This window comes from Notolabrus celidotus, chromosome 4 (assembly GCF_009762535.1).
Source record: "Notolabrus celidotus isolate fNotCel1 chromosome 4, fNotCel1.pri, whole genome shotgun sequence".
Taxonomy (NCBI): Eukaryota; Metazoa; Chordata; class Actinopteri; order Labriformes; family Labridae; genus Notolabrus; species Notolabrus celidotus.
The window spans coordinates 36,360,582-36,377,653 of record NC_048275.1 but is presented as its reverse complement, the minus strand read 5'-3'; the positions used below and the strand labels follow the sequence as shown (position 1 = coordinate 36,377,653).

The 17,072-nt window shown below is 40.3% G+C and overlaps 1 protein-coding gene across 1 annotated transcript in view; it reads right to left on the bottom strand.

Moving 5' to 3' along the window:
* galm (galactose mutarotase) overlaps positions 1–17,072 on the bottom strand; it is a 19,908-nt gene extending 2,836 nt beyond the window's left edge. Inside the window, exons 1-8 of the mRNA XM_034682071.1 lie at positions 16,948–17,072; positions 16,358–16,564; positions 12,950–13,104; positions 9,060–9,173; positions 5,646–5,738; positions 5,086–5,167; positions 1,479–1,629; positions 1,215–1,389 (exon numbers count right to left, since the gene is read on the bottom strand). Coding sequence (XP_034537962.1) covers positions 1,215–1,389; positions 1,479–1,629; positions 5,086–5,167; positions 5,646–5,738; positions 9,060–9,173; positions 12,950–13,104; positions 16,358–16,544 — 957 coding nt within the window. The 5' untranslated portion in view covers positions 16,545–16,564; positions 16,948–17,072. The remainder of the gene's footprint in view (positions 1–1,214; positions 1,390–1,478; positions 1,630–5,085; positions 5,168–5,645; positions 5,739–9,059; positions 9,174–12,949; positions 13,105–16,357; positions 16,565–16,947) is intronic.

The window sequence follows — 17,072 nt, the reverse complement described above, 5'->3', positions numbered from 1 at the left end:
ACATTGGGGTCTTGTCTCACCCTGCCGAGAATCTATTTCCCAAAACCACCTGCTAACCATACATTATCCATTGCTTATAATCATAAAGAAATTGCACCATGGAAGTACCCCAAGGCTCCATCTTTGGACCATTGTTGTTCAGTTTATAAATCAATGATCTCCCGTCTGTCTGAAATCCAGATGTATTGTACAGTATGTGGATAAAGATGCAGAACAAGTGGCTGTTAAAGTATGGATAGCTCTGAAAAAGTTGCTTCAGTGGCCCGATGATTCTGTTCTCACACTGCATGTAGAACAAACAGTACATATTCATTTTAGCAGGACTATCTTGATGTAAACGTACATAGGAAAAACTTTAAATATGTTAATTAATTCAAATGTCTAGGTATTTCAGAGGTACTCCAGCCTTACACCTTCAAGAAAAATAGGAGAGATAAGCTGCACACTGAAGTATAACTCAGCCACTATTAGATGCATTGGAAATTCATTAACAGCTGAGGCCAATCATTTTTCAATGATCTTTTCTTGTTGTGTGTCAAGCTGGTTTAAAGCAGGCAAGAAGCCACTTCAGGCCCCTCGAGTCCTTCTAAACACAAGCCCTTAAAATTGTTGATAAGAAGTCACAGCATTATCACCTCTGGACCACCTTCTTAAGCATGATATGTTCCATTAGATTTATTATGTATTCATCTGTCTGGTTGCTTTTTAAGATGAGTCACAACACTGCCTCTCCACCTGACAGGATTTGTTAAACACTGCTCTGAGCAGACGAGCAGGGCTCCAAGGTCAACCTCTAGGGGGCAGTGTTGCATTCCAAAATGAGGTACTGCATCTGCTCAATCTGCCTTTTCATTTAGGGGCATAAAGGAGAGGAACAGATTTGAACATTTGTACTAAGTTGATGTTTTGCCTGTGAAGTGAAAAATGGACCCTGATTGATAAAGTTTCAGTATTTTGTATTACTCAGTTGTATGTTGTGTTCTGTATTGCTCGTGTGTCGACCCGCACAGGAGCTGCAGATGGAATCTAGTTAATCAGCTAAATCTGGTGCTTCTCTTTTCATTCATTTAGATTATTGTGTGTTAAGCACGCACGCACGCACGCACGCACGCACGCACGCACGCACGCACGCACGCACGCACGCACGCACGCACGCACGCACGCACGCACGCACGCACGCTGTATGAGAGTGTTTCTCTTTCTTTTCATCATACCTGGTTGACAGCATCTGGCCAGTTCTGTGTCTCGAGACAGAAGGAGCTGTGCTTCCCGCAGCGAGACCCCCCCTTGCCCATCAGAGAACCATCCAGATAGTTGGCCGTGTAGAACTGGACTCCTGGTACGTTGGTGGAAACCTCCAGGACACGCCCACTGGCTGGGTGACTCACTCTGAGATGAAGGGAAGAGTAGAGTGTTGTTGAGTTGTATCATGTGTGTGACTGTGTCTGTTTTAAAAAGTAAAACCTTCTGCAGCAGACCTAGCAGCATGCCTCTCCGTCCATGAGTCTCTGGGTGAGGACAGACAGAAGTTGTGGTCAAACCCTGGACCTGGAACCTCCTTCAGACGAGGGCCAATCAGAACAGGCCTTCTGAGGTCAAAGGGCGTGCCTTCCACTCCTCGGATCTCTCCTATGGATGGATTAGGTTTATTATATTATAATAATGATCCTGTTATTCACACAGGGCTGTGTAATCTGTGGGTTTAGTTCCTGTCTGTCTCTCCTCTGTCTCTCCTGTGATCTGATCTGAGGTTTCTGCCTGTTAAACAGAAGGTTTTATTGCTTCTGATTCCAAACGCCCTCTCATCCTGGATTAATGTTCTCTCAGAATAATAAAAGAGAGATCTCTGGATATGATTTTGTCTAAAGCATTATGAAATAATTTTGTGTGCTTAATAAACTTTAACACGTTTTTAATGGTCAATACAGAGTTAAACTAAATCAAGTTAAATCAAGTCAACGTCACGGACTGTAGACGACACTCACAGCCTGCAAGTCAGCGCATTACAACTCTGTGTCAGCTCCTCCTGCTGTCTGAAGCGGTGCGTGTGTGTGTGTGTGTGCGTTGAATAACAGTCATTCCTAAGCGGTGGCTGATGTGAAAAATGAACGGATTTACAGTCCCTGCGTCAGATACAGGTTAATAACAGGAGCTCTTTTGTGAGCTCACTGCTGCCTTTGAAAACAATGATCAGAGAGTGAAAGGAAAGATTGAGCTTCCTCACAGTCCAGCAGAGGGCAGCTTGTCCACTGTTTTAAAAAAGTTGTTGTTGTTGGATGTTTAACCATCTGAAATGGTTAAACATCCTGCTGACACTTTGTTTCCTCTTCAAAGAAGCGTCCTGTTATTTTTAGTTTTATTTAACTTGACTTGAGGGGCTTTTTTGGAGGAAAATAGAGGGTTGAAGTGAGATTGCATAGTTTGATCAGCTATACTTGTAAAGCACTTGTCATTTAACAGTATTGTAACATAAAGTGCTGTACACAAAATAAATAATAGGAGTAACAAATTGAATAAATTAAAAATACAGAAAAAAAACCCCGCCTACAATCCATATACAGGGTTAAGGACATGATATATAAATAATAATAATAATAATAATGATAATAATAATAATAATGATAATGATAATGATAATAATAATAATTATTATTATAATAATAATAATAATAATAATAATAATAATAATACACATAATAAGAATACGAATAAGAATAAGAATAAGAATAATTAAATAATAATAAATAAATAAATAAATAAATAATTAAAAGTGCTGTTGAAATGAACTGAGGAAACACTGCCTTGACATCTGTAGGTAAAATAAGATGTTAAAACTCAACACAGGAAATTAAACTCACCAAAATAAGATAAATTAATAAAATTAATAAAACACTAAAAGATTAAACAAGTAAAAGAAACTAAGATGCTGTACTAAAAGTAAATACAGAAAAATTAAACATAATAAACAATTAAAATGCTGAGAGGTAATCTGTAAAAATCTTAAAATGTTAAGATCAAATCAATCAATCAATAAATAAATAATAAAGTAATCCACAAAAAAAACACATAAATACAAATTAAAAAAATAACTGAATAAATGATATAGATGTGTCATAATAATTTAAAATAAAACTAGATAATACATTAATAAAGTAGGACGGAATAAGTGAGACTAAAAAGGTCGGTCTTGAGTGTGCTTTTGAGATGTTGATACTCTGTGCAGCCCTCAGATCTTCTGTCTATATAACACAGTCTCATCTCTCACTTAACAATCATCAAGCTGCTTTGGGTTTAACAGAAAGACGCTCAGAGACTGTGAGAAAGATGAGGACCAGTCTGTCAGAACTCAAAGATAAACCTCTACTTTTACTCATCACAGATATCCATCCTTACACAGAAACAAAGATGAATATAAATACACAAATGTGATCTCTATGAGAGAATGATTAATATAACCTGTTTGTCCTTGTTCTCTTGCTGAGACATGGTTTTTTTTAAGAGAGACCTGTCTCAGAAGAGAGACCTGTCTGGGACACAAGTGTTAATAATTCAACACTTCAGTGTGGACTGTGTTTTAAAGGCAAACATAAACACCAGTTACAGGTTATACAGTATAAACCATACTGTAAAAAATTAATCAAACCCAAAGTAAGAGAGAACAACATGAACGAGGACAACAGGGCCTGACCTCGACACGGATCGTTGATTAGTAAGAGAAATAAAGATTATAATGATATGGAGTTAAAAGAAAGAGCTTCACACTGGAGGATATTTCATAAACAGAGAAAACCAGGTGTCTTTAAAAACAGATTGTTCACTGGACTGTAAGAAACAGGATCACTGCTGTAACTCTGCAGTAGTCCAAAAACTTGTTCTGCTTCAACTGTTTGACCTTACTGTGGTTCTGTCTGTCACACCTACAGTCACAGCTTTAAAGGTGACATATCACGCTTTTTTCATCAATATATATTGGTCTAAGAGGTCCCCAAAACATGTCTTTAAAGTTTATGCTCAAAAAAACACTTTGAAATCAGATTTTGGTCTGCCTGAAAAACCCTCTTCTTCAGTCCTCCTCAGAACAGTCTGTTTTCCCTCTGACCACGCCCCCTCAGGAAGTGGATGTGCCTCGGCTCTCCAGCACGTTGATCTAATGTTTACATGTTGGCTGAATATACACGGCTGCTCAGATATCGCGTTACTTAAACCCTCTGAATCTGATCCAGAATCTGATCCTGACGGAGAGGTGCCTGTAGCAGGACCTTTCTGAACCATTGGTCATAGATTTAGTGTTTCTTGTTGTTTTATTTATCAGTATGTCGACGTGTGTCTTGGTACACAGCTACGAACATGTAGCTATGTAGCTATGCTAACTAGCGCTAGCACTTATCCATGATAAATAAAAATCATCCACTAGATCTTCAAATCTGCAGACGTGGGGAGTAAAACCGACCTCTACCAGAAAGGCAGCAGGACCTTTCTGAAGGATTGGTCACAGATTCTGTGTTTCTTGTTGTTTTATTTATCAGTATGTAGACGTGTGTCTTGGTACACAGCTACAGCTATGACATGTAGCTATGTAGCTATGCTAACTAGCGCTAGCACTTATCCATGATAAATAAAAATCATCCACTAGATCTTCAAATCTGCAGACGTGGGGAGTAAAACCGACCTTTGTGTTTATTAAGACAGCCTACAACTAGCATGCCTCCCTCCTAAGCTCCTTGTTAGCACACATGTGTGCAGGTAATGAAAAACGGAGGAGGGATTCAGTATTATTTTATACAGTCTATGGGCTGAACAAGCTCTGAGCTCTGACTCCTTGACAGACTGGATATTGTTGTTACGTAACAAAAACACAGAACTCTGAAACGTCTGGTTTCACACACATTTACAGAAAGGTGGAGAAATCAAAACAGGGGCAGAATGGATTTTTTTCATTCTCGGGGGGTTTGTAGACATGCCAGGGAAACATATTTCAGGTAGAGAACCATTAAAAAGTCAATTTTGCATGATATGTCACCTTTAAAGCTGGAGTTCATTCAAAACAGGAGGTGTTTCATAACAGCTAAAGATGCAAATCTTTACCTGTGGGGATCGAGGTGTCGTCCACAGGCAGGTAGGACTGAGCATTGATGGACACTTGGTGGTCGTAGATATCAGCTGTACCCTGCAAACACCAAACACACACACACACATGGACATAAGGTGACATGAAAGTGGGAGGTTGTAGCTCTCAGTGTTGGTGGGGTCACTTTTTTCTAAAGTTTTAAAGGTGATTATATCTCTGTTTTAACTTTAAGGCTGAAGCTGCTCGGTGGTGTTCAGTGTTTTAGCATCCTTGGTTGATTCAGGTCTAAAACCCTGACGTCTGCTCAGAAGAGAGATTAGCTGAGGGAGTTTCATATAATGAATCTTAACGAGGCTTCAGGTACACCTCAGTACAGGAGAGACCTGCAATACCTCTACACTTCCTCAGGACCTCTACACTTTTACAAGCTTATAGTTTGTATAACATCTGTTATTGTTTGAGTGAGTGCATGTGTGTGTGTCTCCTTCATTCTACATCAGAAGTCATCACAGTTTACAGTGACATGAAGGAGCATCCCTTCACGTACGGTTCAGTCACACAGTTGATCACACCTTACCTGTCCAGCCAGGTTGAAGTAGGTGTGGTTGGTGAGGTTGATGGGGGTGGTTTTGGTAGACCGGGCTTGGTATTCAATAGTTAGAGTTTCTCCCTAAACACAAAACTCAAATCTTAGGTGATAAAGTGAAGAAGCAACAATATTCAAAGCTGAGACATTTTCTGTGCTTTCCATAAGCAACAAATCCACAACAATGAAGGCAAATAATGAAGACATAGAAACAGTCAGATATAAGAACAGACATTTGCTAAGATACTACACAAGATCCTGATGAAATAATAAAAGGCACTAAAAGATGACTTATATGAAAGCTTGTTTATAAAAGTGTGTTTTAAGAAGAGATTTTAAAGACAATCCTGATTGGGTGAGCTTCATCTCCTCTGGTAGGCTGATCTACAGCAGTCGCCTTTTGTCTTGAGTCTGGACTATGGAACAACTAAAAGAGCCTCATCCGAAGATCTCAAGCTGCAGGGCGGTTCATAAGAAGTTAAAAGGTCAGACATATAGTCAGGGGTCAGACCCTTTAGTGCCTCAAAAACAATCAGTACATGCTTTAATCAGTTCTAAAACTTACAGGTAACCAGGGCAGGTGTGCTTAAACAGGAGGGATACGATCTCTACGTTCTGAGCCGTTAAAGTTCTTGCTGCAGCGTTTTGGACGAGCTGGAGCTGTTTGGGGGGTTTCTGGCTGAGACAGGTATAAAGAGAGTTGCAGGAGTCTAACCAGGATGAAATAAAAGCATGACTGTTTCCATATCGGCATAACATAAAAAGACTTATATAGTGGTATAGTTCTTAGTTGGTACAAACAAGACTGGACACCCCTCTCCACCTGTTCATCTAAGGAAAGGTTGCTGTCAAAAATCACCTAAGCTCCTGACTGCTGGCTCTACATATGAAGACAGGTCTGTCAGAAATATTTACAGTTAGATTTCTTCCATTATCCTGTGTATCATTCATACACATTCACACACCGCTGAGCAACAGAGGGAGCAATTTGGGGTTCAGGGTCTTGCCCAAGGACAGTTCAGCATGTAACTGCAGGAGCTGCAGGAGCTGGGATCTAATTTGCATGATCACCTGTTCACTAAGGCCCGCTCTGTTGTTGGCCTAGAACTGGACAGTCTGGAGTCAGTGGCTGAGAGGAGGTTAATGGACAAACTGCGAGCCATCCTGGACAACCCCTCTCACCCTCTCCATGATGAGCTGTGGCTGATGGGGAGCTCGTTCAGTCAGCGCATCATTCCACCACGGTGCAAGACTGAACGCTTCAGGCGCTCCTTTGTGCCCACCGCCATCAGACTGTTAAACAGTAACGGAGGCCACAGACTGCACCATGCTGACCACTGACACCCCCCCATGAACAGATCCATACCATCTCTGCTCTGTCTGTCACACTCCATCATCTCATCCTGAACTCTCTCTCTCTTGACTGCTGCTGGCATTATAATGTATAATATACTGTATTATATAATTATCTTGCCATATTATTATTATATTATGTTATATTACATTATTATTATAACTACAACTCATGGTCATATTCTACAACTCATGGTCATATTACATACCATATTATTTTTATTTATTGCTTAATTTGTCATTACCAACCATAATCACACCATGTCAACCTGTCACTACTGAAATATTTTCAACACTGCCTGTAATTACTTCTATTTAATTTAAATTCCATTTGTAACATTGTATATATCTAAATCATATTCTAGCTGTATTTATCTATTGTTATTTTTACTTATTTTATTTTATTTTTACTTATTTTTACTTATTGAAACTTCTTTCTTGATTGTACTTATGTCTGGGTTGCTGTAACAACTGAATTTCCCCCCCGGGGAACAATAAAGTAATATTTTATCTTATCTTAGACATGATCCCTCACTTATGCAACACTTAAAGCTGGGGTTGGTAATCAGATTTAGATCCACTTTTTGTTATACTGGTTAAAATGATCTTTATGTCCTGATGGTAATCAATACATGATGTGTTCTTAAAAAAGAGAGAAGAAAAGCTGCTATCTACAGCCGGAGTAAACCTGGGAAAACACCAACCAATCACCGTATTTTGGGTGCCAAAATTTTAAACCATTCAAATCTTGTCCTGCTGTTCTGCACGCCTCCTGCGTACATTTCCCTGGCGTGCACTCCCCGTCTCCTGCCCCTGCTTCCCCTGACTCTACTGACTGCCCCTCTCGCTCGACCTCGGGCCTGTCCCCTCTGACCAGATGAGGTGCTTTGCTCAGGACTGTAGTCCGGATCAGAGTCTAAAAAGCTCTCACCACGGGGGCTCTGACAAGCAAAAGAATTAATGACATTTAGTAAGTCCTACAGAAATGTAGATGTACTGTAGCGTCCGTCCGGACGCTGTAGGGATGACGAGCCGATTTGTGAACACGTTGAGCTTTAATAACCGGTCACTGTCGGCCGTTACCACGCCAACCAACAAAGCAACAATCAATGTTTGAATGAATGAAGAACTTCTCCTTTTGTCTCTCCTCTCTCCCGCTCACACACTCTACACCTCTCCTGATGCCTTCACTGACTGTCAACACTGTAGGAATTAAGAGCATCTACACTGAACATGTTTAACAAACAGTAGAGCTGTTACAGTATTATATATGTGTTATAACTTTTCTCCTGATATCGTGTCACCAGTACAACTGGATAATGCTACATGACAGTTGTGAGCACTAACAGCAGCCATGTTTGTTTGTGTTTTTAACTTTCACTATGAGAATGTTTTGGTGAGGAATCAGTCACCATCATATGGTCGCAAGTCAGCGGCGCTCGTGCATGTGAGCGGGGGGGCGTTGTTTTGGAGGAGCTCCGAGGGAGGAGGGGAGGGGTTAGATGGAGTCCTGAGGAAATGCTACATTCAAATTCATGCTGGTTTTCCAAGACTACCAACCCCAGCTTTAATTTGGAAGAAACTCAGACTTTACAAGATTTTAGTTTTTAATTAACATTAATATTATTTTTAATTTCAGAAAACATATGTCTGAAATTATATAGACATAACTGACAAGAAACAACTTCAAACTCTCAGAAATGTAATTTATATTCCTAAAAAAACTACATGACTCGTCTCAGGTGTGCACAACTTTCTTACAAAACAACATCTTTATAATTCCAGTGGATAGTCAAGTAATTTTATCTGATATTTAAAGTTGTTTCTCATAACTGTACAACTCAAATATCAGAAGACATCACATTTCTTGTAACAGAGTCGTGCCTCTCTCTGCTGATCAAAGACTGTTTGGGGCTCACTCTGTGTACGAGTGGTCATATTTCAGTCAGTCTGATCATCCTCGTCAGACAGAAGCGTTGTTTGAGAGAAGGTTAAATGTTTTTGAGGATGATCAGCTGCAGGACTGTGAGGTGAAGAAGCAGGTGTGTTTACCTGTAAGGTGTAGGAGACTGAGACCTGAACCTCTCCAGGATAACCCTGATCTCCATCTGGACTTGTATGACTCAGCTGCACACCTCCATCAATGGCTGCACCAAGCCAGACCGCCTGAGAGGAAAATACATGCACACAGTTTTATCAATATGAACATGAACTGTTACAAAGATCAATAACATCCTATTCTATAAGCTTTACATCCATACCCTGCTGGATCCAGGAGGCCAATAGCTTAACCCTCAAGTCTTTGGACTTCAGTAACCCAACATGAGACATTTAATCAGGCAGAATGGAGAGACAGGAGGGGGAAACAATGTCTGACGGAGCCAGATTGTGAGAAGAGAGAGCTTTAGAGTCACTCTGATCTAGAGTGTTCTCAGGAACAATATCTTGGGTCTGTTTAATCAAGCCATCTGCTACGACAGAAATAACATCCCCTCCTGTCCCACGGGAGAGTGCTGAATCCCCTCCAGCAGTGCAATTATAAAATGGTGTTTGTTTTAATCTGAGGACGGTTTGATGTGAATCCGATCAATGAACATCTGACAAACAAACATGCACACACGTCTGCATCGCAAAAACACACACACACAAGTCCACACAACACATCAGTGCAGAGTCTGTATCTGTTAGTATGTATGTACAGTACGTGTGTGTGTGTGTGTATGTGTGGTGGTGGATGAAGCAGAAAAGTGAGCTCAGTATTTATCCAGTCCTGTGAATCTTTGAGTCCTCAGACTGAGTGAACTGATATAAGGACTCACCGCTTCTCAACACAGTTTGTCTAAGTCACGACTCATGTGCTGCACAAACATCTACTGAACACTGTTCAACCATAGACTGTAATAAAAATGGACAGTGTTGCTCCGCCTCTTCCAGTTGTACGGTTCTAAAGCCAAGAAATCCCGCTACTAGGCCATAGACTGTAAAAAATATGGACGTAGTATCCGTGACGTCACCCATCTGTTTCTGAAGAGCTGTTTTGAGACCAATCGGCTGCGGCAGCTATATTGCTTCTGTCGAGCCAGTGTGACGTAAAGAGGCGGGCTTTGAGCCTCCTAGCCAACAGCTGCAGTGTTCCTGCAGGCAGCTGTGCCTCTCATTGGAAGACTAATAATCTCAATATCTTCGAAATTACTGAATTAGAAAAAAATTCACCCCCCTCACAGTGAGAGGACATCGAGAAATTAGCTATTCAGACTACACTCATCTTTTGTACCAGGCTGTAAACATGTTTATTTCTGCTGTAAAGATCAGCTTTTCCCCATTCATGTGTATGTGACTTCCGGTACTTCCGGAGCCAGCCTCAAGCGGATCCTCGATGAACTGCAGCTTCTAACACTTCCGCATTGGACTCATATTTTTAGACCGGAGGTTGCCGCTTGTACTAGGCGCAGCTATTGTGCAGCCAGAGCCTATGAAGCCACTGTAACAAGCTCCGCCCTACATCGTAGCGTCACTAGACGCTGTGTGTCCTTTGAAGTTTCTCTCTATGGCGGCTGTGAATCAAAGAAAACCCGGAAGTAAAACCCCGTTTTTTAAACTCTAATAACTAACAAAAAAGAAACTTTTCAGAAAAAAGAGGCCTTGGACACAAAACAGTCAAATACTAACTACATATCACCACAGCATACGGGTGTGAGAAACATTCGTACCACGTGTATTTATTTTTTAAAGTTTGACTGCTCCGCCATTCAAATGAATGGGGGAGACAGATTTTTTGACCTATACTGCAGCCAGCCACCAGGGGGCAGACATACTGCTGAAAGCTTCACCACCAGGGGATCATCCGGCTCCCTTGTGTTCAACGTGTGTATAACACAAGCGGCAACCTCCGGTCTCAAACGATGAAGCCCATGTGGAAGTGTTATAAACTGCAATACATCGAAAATCCACTTGAGGCTGGCTGCAGAAACACCAGAAACCACATACACATGAATGGGAAAAAGACGATCTTTGCAGCATTAATAAACATGTTTACAGCCTGGTTCAAAAAACGGCTTGGCCCTATGAAGCTAATCTCTCTAATGGCACACACTGTACGGGGGGTGAATTTTTTTCTAACGTGACGGTTCAGAAGATATTAAGATTACGAGTTTTGCCCAAATAAGGACATGACTGACGTGACTCCCGGTCGGGAACACATAGCTATTGGCTAGGAGGCTCACACTACATCACACTCTGCCTAGTTGAGTTCCGCATTTCCAATATGGCTGCTGCCGTCGATTTGCTTCAAAACAGCTCTCAGGAACAGATGGGTGACGTCACGGATACTACGTCCATATTTTATACAGTCTATGGTATAACAACAATAAGCTACACTGTTTTTAATTCCTCTATGATATTCTGTGAGGTTGACCCAAACTGAACACATGACCCTGACTTAAAGCCTCTGGGAACCCAAATCAACAAAAACGTTCTACCTATGATATTTCAACTGCTGTGGATTTGGGGAAATTTTAGGATGCGGTTGAGTTGAGCCGTGGCCGAGTAGCTAAAGCAGTCCTGGATATGCTCTGCAAAATTTCCCCAGGACCGGTCCACTAACTTTCCCCAATACCGGTTCACTAACTTTCTCCAGAACCGGTCCACTAACTTTCTCCAGGACTGGTCCACTAACTTTCCCCAATACCGGTTTACTAACTTTCTCCAGAACCGGTCCACTAACTTTCCCCAATACCGGTTTACTAACTTTCTCCAGAACCGGTCCACTAACTTTCTCCAGGACTGGTCCACTAACTTTCCCCAATACCGGTTTACTAACTTTCTCCAGGACTGGTCCACTAACTTTCCCCAATACCGGTTTACTAACTTTCTCCAGAACCGGTCCACTAACTTTCTCCAGGACTGATCCACTAACTTTCCCCAATACCGGTTTACTAACTTTCTCCAGGACCGGTCCACTAACTTTCTCCAGGACTGGTCCACTAACTTTCCCCAATACCGGTTTACTAACTTTCTCCAGGACCGGTCCACTAACTTTCCCCAGGACCGGTTCACAAACTTTCCCATGGACCGGTTCACTAACTTTCCCCAAACAGCTCAGAGTTTAGACAAACAGCTCCGTCTGACACCCGGAGCAGAGCTCCTCTGCGTGCACATACTACACTTCAGCCTCCTCTGCTTTGGGCGTCTCATGGTCCTGATGCCCCGGAGACTACAGAGTGATAAAACTAATAAATGATAGAAGTCCTGATTCTGAAGTATTTTGTGACTCAGATTCTGGAGTTTTGATGTCTTTAGATTCAGAGTCAGACGGCTCAAACATGCAGGCTGTGAACTCTCTCTTGACCCGTCAATCAAAGAGTTAGGCCACGCCCACACAGTCCTGAGAAATGCTCTGATTTTTGTTGAAGTTTGATTACACATTACATTTTGATATTCAATATGAATTTTAAACATTCCATTTCTGTTTCCAGGGGCTTTAATGTTTGTTCCCTCATACTGACTTGATCAAACTTAATGTCAATCATCTCTGCTTTTACAGCAGACACTGTTTTCCTCCTTTAGTTTTTTTTAACAGTATCAACAAGTTTTGTTACAGCTGGAGCAAACTTAAAACAGAAAACCAGAATGACAGGTGTAATGGAAAGAAGTTGTCTCCTGCCATTCTTTGGGCTTGCAAACCAGGCAGGACATGATAAAGTATCTGGGCGGAAGCTTATTTCATTAAATGTAGTTAGTGTTGTTTCACTGTTAAAACTTGTAAATCTGAAACTACAGAGGAAAAGTTAGACGTACAAACTGAGAAGAACAACAGCACACATAATTTACCTTCAACTGGGTGGAGAAACCTGAAGTAAGTCAGGAAAGACAAATCATATATCACTACACAAACGTCTGTAAGCTTTGTGATGAATCACAATCACATCTCCACTCAGCCGTACCTTATTGAAGCCCCGCAGCCCTCCATGCAGAGCGTTAGGACCATTATTGATATCCAGTTTGTACTCTTTGCCCTCCACTACAAAGTGACCCCGTGCAATCCTGTTGGCCACGCGACCCACCACTGCACCCTGGTACCGTGCGTCAGAGAGATAACCTGAAAGCATACAGAGTACAGGTTCATTTATACACGGCTCAAATCAAGCTCCCAAGATCTCATCCTCGGGTGTTTATGGGTGCAGACCTCACATACAATCTGTCGGATGTTCATATGTAAATGTGGAAAACATGTGGACTGAGCAGAATGCTTTTTATAGCCATGTTTGGAATTCTTAATATGAATATTAAATTGTTGTTACTGAAACACTTAACAAGCTGACAGTGTCCCATTGGCAGGACATAAATCAGTTATTTTCTTTCTTTCAATCCTTTTTCATTTATGTATCATGATTGGTGTATATGTTGACATGTATATGCATGTATAAGTATAGATGTATGTTTATGTATGCACTTCTTTATCCTCATTCAAAAACACATTTTATAGATGTTCTATAAAGGAGATGTCCCCTAAGTGTGTTTTAATCCAGATGTGTTTATTCTTTTTAGCAGCATCAATCAATCAATCAATCAATCAATCAATCAATCAATCAATCAATCAATCAATCAATCAATCAGACTTTATTTATAAAGCGCTTTTCATACAATGACATTGTAACACAAAGTTCTGTACAAGAAAAACAACTTAAAATAGAATAAATTAAGAAAAAGATCCCATCCCCAGCCCCGACCCCAAACCTACCCCACAATCCTAAGGTTAAAAACACAATATGCAACAATAGCAATAAAAACAATACAAATAAAATAAATAAATAAAAAATCTAAATAATTTGCTGAACGAACTGAGGAAAAGCTCTGATGATATTTTAATGAGGAAACACTGGAGGTAAAATAAAATGTTAAAACTCAAAACAGGAAATTAAAATCACCAAAGTAAAATACATTTCTAAGATAATAAAAGACTAAAATATTAAACCATTAAAAGAAAATAAGATGTGAGACTTAAAATAAATAAATAAGTAAATAAAGTAGAATAAAAGTGATTAAATTGGAAATAGATAATAAATAAATAAATAAATAGAACTATTAAGAATAAAAATTAAACTTAGTTAAAAGCAAGACTAAAAAGGTCGGTCTTGAGTTTGCCTTTAAAAATATTTATGCTCTGGGCAGCCCTCAGATCCTCAGGCAGGGTGTTCCACAGGCGTGGCCATGATAATAAAAAGCTGCCTCACCATAGGTCTTAGTCATTGGCAGGATTTAATATTTAATATTTCTGATGTTTTAATTGTTTTAAATTTGTATCTGTTGTTGATTTTGGTCTTCCAAAATTGTTTTATCTTTTATTGGTAACACTTTACAATAATGGAACAGTTTTCTTCGTGAAATAATGCTTAAGTCATGTTGAAGTAATGAATGACTCATGATGAATCTCTGTATGAATTCATTGTTAATTCCTGTTGTTCACCATGAACTAATGATCCTGTCACCATGACTTCATGTATGACAACGTGTTTAATACATCATTAGTTAAGGTATGGTAATTAACAGTTACTTCATACATCAGTTCATATTTGACCAAATTTGCTGGACATACAAGTTTTATTTAGGATGATTGCATATAAACAGCCTCTCAGGCTGAATTTGAAAACATCATATTTCTGAGAACAAACTGAATGGTGTGTGTATTTATACATATACATATATATACAGTATATGTATATATACAGTATTTACACACATATATGAGTGTATGCGTATGTAAGTGATGTATGAAGTAACTGTTAATGGTGACATATCACGCTTTTTTCATCAATATATATTGGTCTAAGAGGTCCCCAAAACATGACTTTAAAGTTTATGCTCAAAAAAACACTTTGAAATCAGATTTTGGTCTGCCTGAAAAACCCTCTTCTTCATTCCTCCTCAGAACACTCTGTTTTCTCTCTGACCACGCCCCCTCAGGAAGTGGATGTGTCTCGGCTCTCCAGCACGTTGATCTAATGTTTACATGTTGGCTGAATATACACGGCTGCTCAGAGATCGCGTTACTTCAACCCTCTGAATCTGATCCTGATGGAGAGGCGCCTGTAGCAGGACCTTTCTGAACGATTGGTCATAGATTTAGTGTTTCTTGTTGTTTTATTTATCAGTATGTAGACGTGTGTCTTGGTACACAGCTACGAACATGTAGCTATGTGGCTATGCTAACTAGCGCTAGCACTTATCCATGACAAATAAAAATCATCCACTAGATCTTCAAATCTGCAGGCCTGGGGAGTAAAACCGACCTCTGCCAGAAAGGCAGCAGGACCTTTTCTGAAGGATTGGTCACAGATTTAGTGTTTCTTGTTGTTTTATTTGTCAGTATGTCGACGTGTGTCTTGGTACACAGCTACAGCTACAGCTACAGCTATGAACATGTAGCTATGTGGCTATGCTAATTAGCGCTAGCACTTATCCATGACAAATAAAAATCATCCACTATATCTTCAAATCTGCAGACGTGGGGAGTAAAACCGACCTTTGTGTTTATTAAGACAGCCTACAACTAGCATGCCTCCCTCCTAAGCTCCTTGTTAGCACACATTTGTGCAGGTAATGAAAAACGGAGGAGGGATTCAGTATTATTTTATACAGTCTATGGGCTGAACAAGCTCCGAGCTCTGACTCTGTGACAGACCGGATATTGTTGTTACGTAACAAAAACACGGAAGTCTGAAACGGCTTGTTTCACACACATTTACAGAAAGGTGGAGAAATCAAAACAGGGGCAGAATGGATTTTTTTCATTCTCGGGGGGTTTGTAGACATGCCAGGGACACATATTTCAGGTAAAGAACCATTAAAAGGTCAATTTTGCATGATATGTCACCTTTAATTACCATACCCTAACTGTAAAAACAGTAAAGGGGTGGTAAAACAAGTTTAATGTATGTTGGACAAGGTCTAAACAAACAAACAAATATACAAACAAATAAACATGATAACCTACAACAGGACAAGACATGGGAGCAAGGGGTGGAGCGTCCAGTCAGAGTTGTGTTGCTGTATTATAATTTTGTGTAATAAATAAATAAATAAGTTTAATGTATGTTTTCCTGTTCTGACTGTATCACAGGGTCAGCTGTTTCACTGTCTGACTTGTATAAGCACACTTTCCTGCATATCGCTGAAGACATTTAGTCAGGAGTTGAACAGGTGACTCTCCTGGAATGAGGTGTGGTTGTTTACAGACTATAATACATTCATAAATTATAACAAGCAGCTAACAATAACATATAACATATAATGTTTATCTTACATCTTGACGCTGTCTTTTGCAGTTTGAGGAGTAAACAGTTCCTTCTTACCTTCCAGGTCATCAAAGCCCAGAACCACGTCCTTCACTTGGTCATCCTTCCCCCTGCACTGCACAGACCTGATGATGGCTCCCAGAGTGAGAACCTCCACCCTCAGCTGGGGGGACTGGAGGACCCACATGTCCACGCTGGGCAGGCCGGGCACCTCTCCCCACTGCTGATGGCTCACCTGGGTCATGTTGGAGCTGACAGCAGCCACTACAGGGCAGCACAGCACATACACATTTAGAACAGGCGTTTCTTATTGTTATTGTCAGGTTTCCTTACAGTATCACTGATACTATTAAATGTTTGAACATTTCAAGGTCTTACTGACTGAGAGTGTTTTATTTAAAGAAACTATAACAAAGTATTAACTCATGTAAGCTCAGAGGGAGTAAGTCCGTGTTTTATATCCTGCAGAGTGTCATCAGCTGATCACATGACGCTCAGTCACAAACACAAACACAAACACAAACACAGCAAACTTCAGTAACATGAATATAAATATGTGAACTTATGACAAACAATACATTTGTGCAATCAGTGCGCATGACTAAAGTATCGATCGCGTGCTGTTACACCTGTTGTTGCTCTCTCACCTCAATAAGAAGACTGAAGTCTGACTCTGGACTTTAGAACTTGGGCGCGTGTATATCATTTCGATATGTTTCTTCTTCGTGGATTTAAATTTGATCAGGGAATTAGCGCCACCTACTGGACTGGA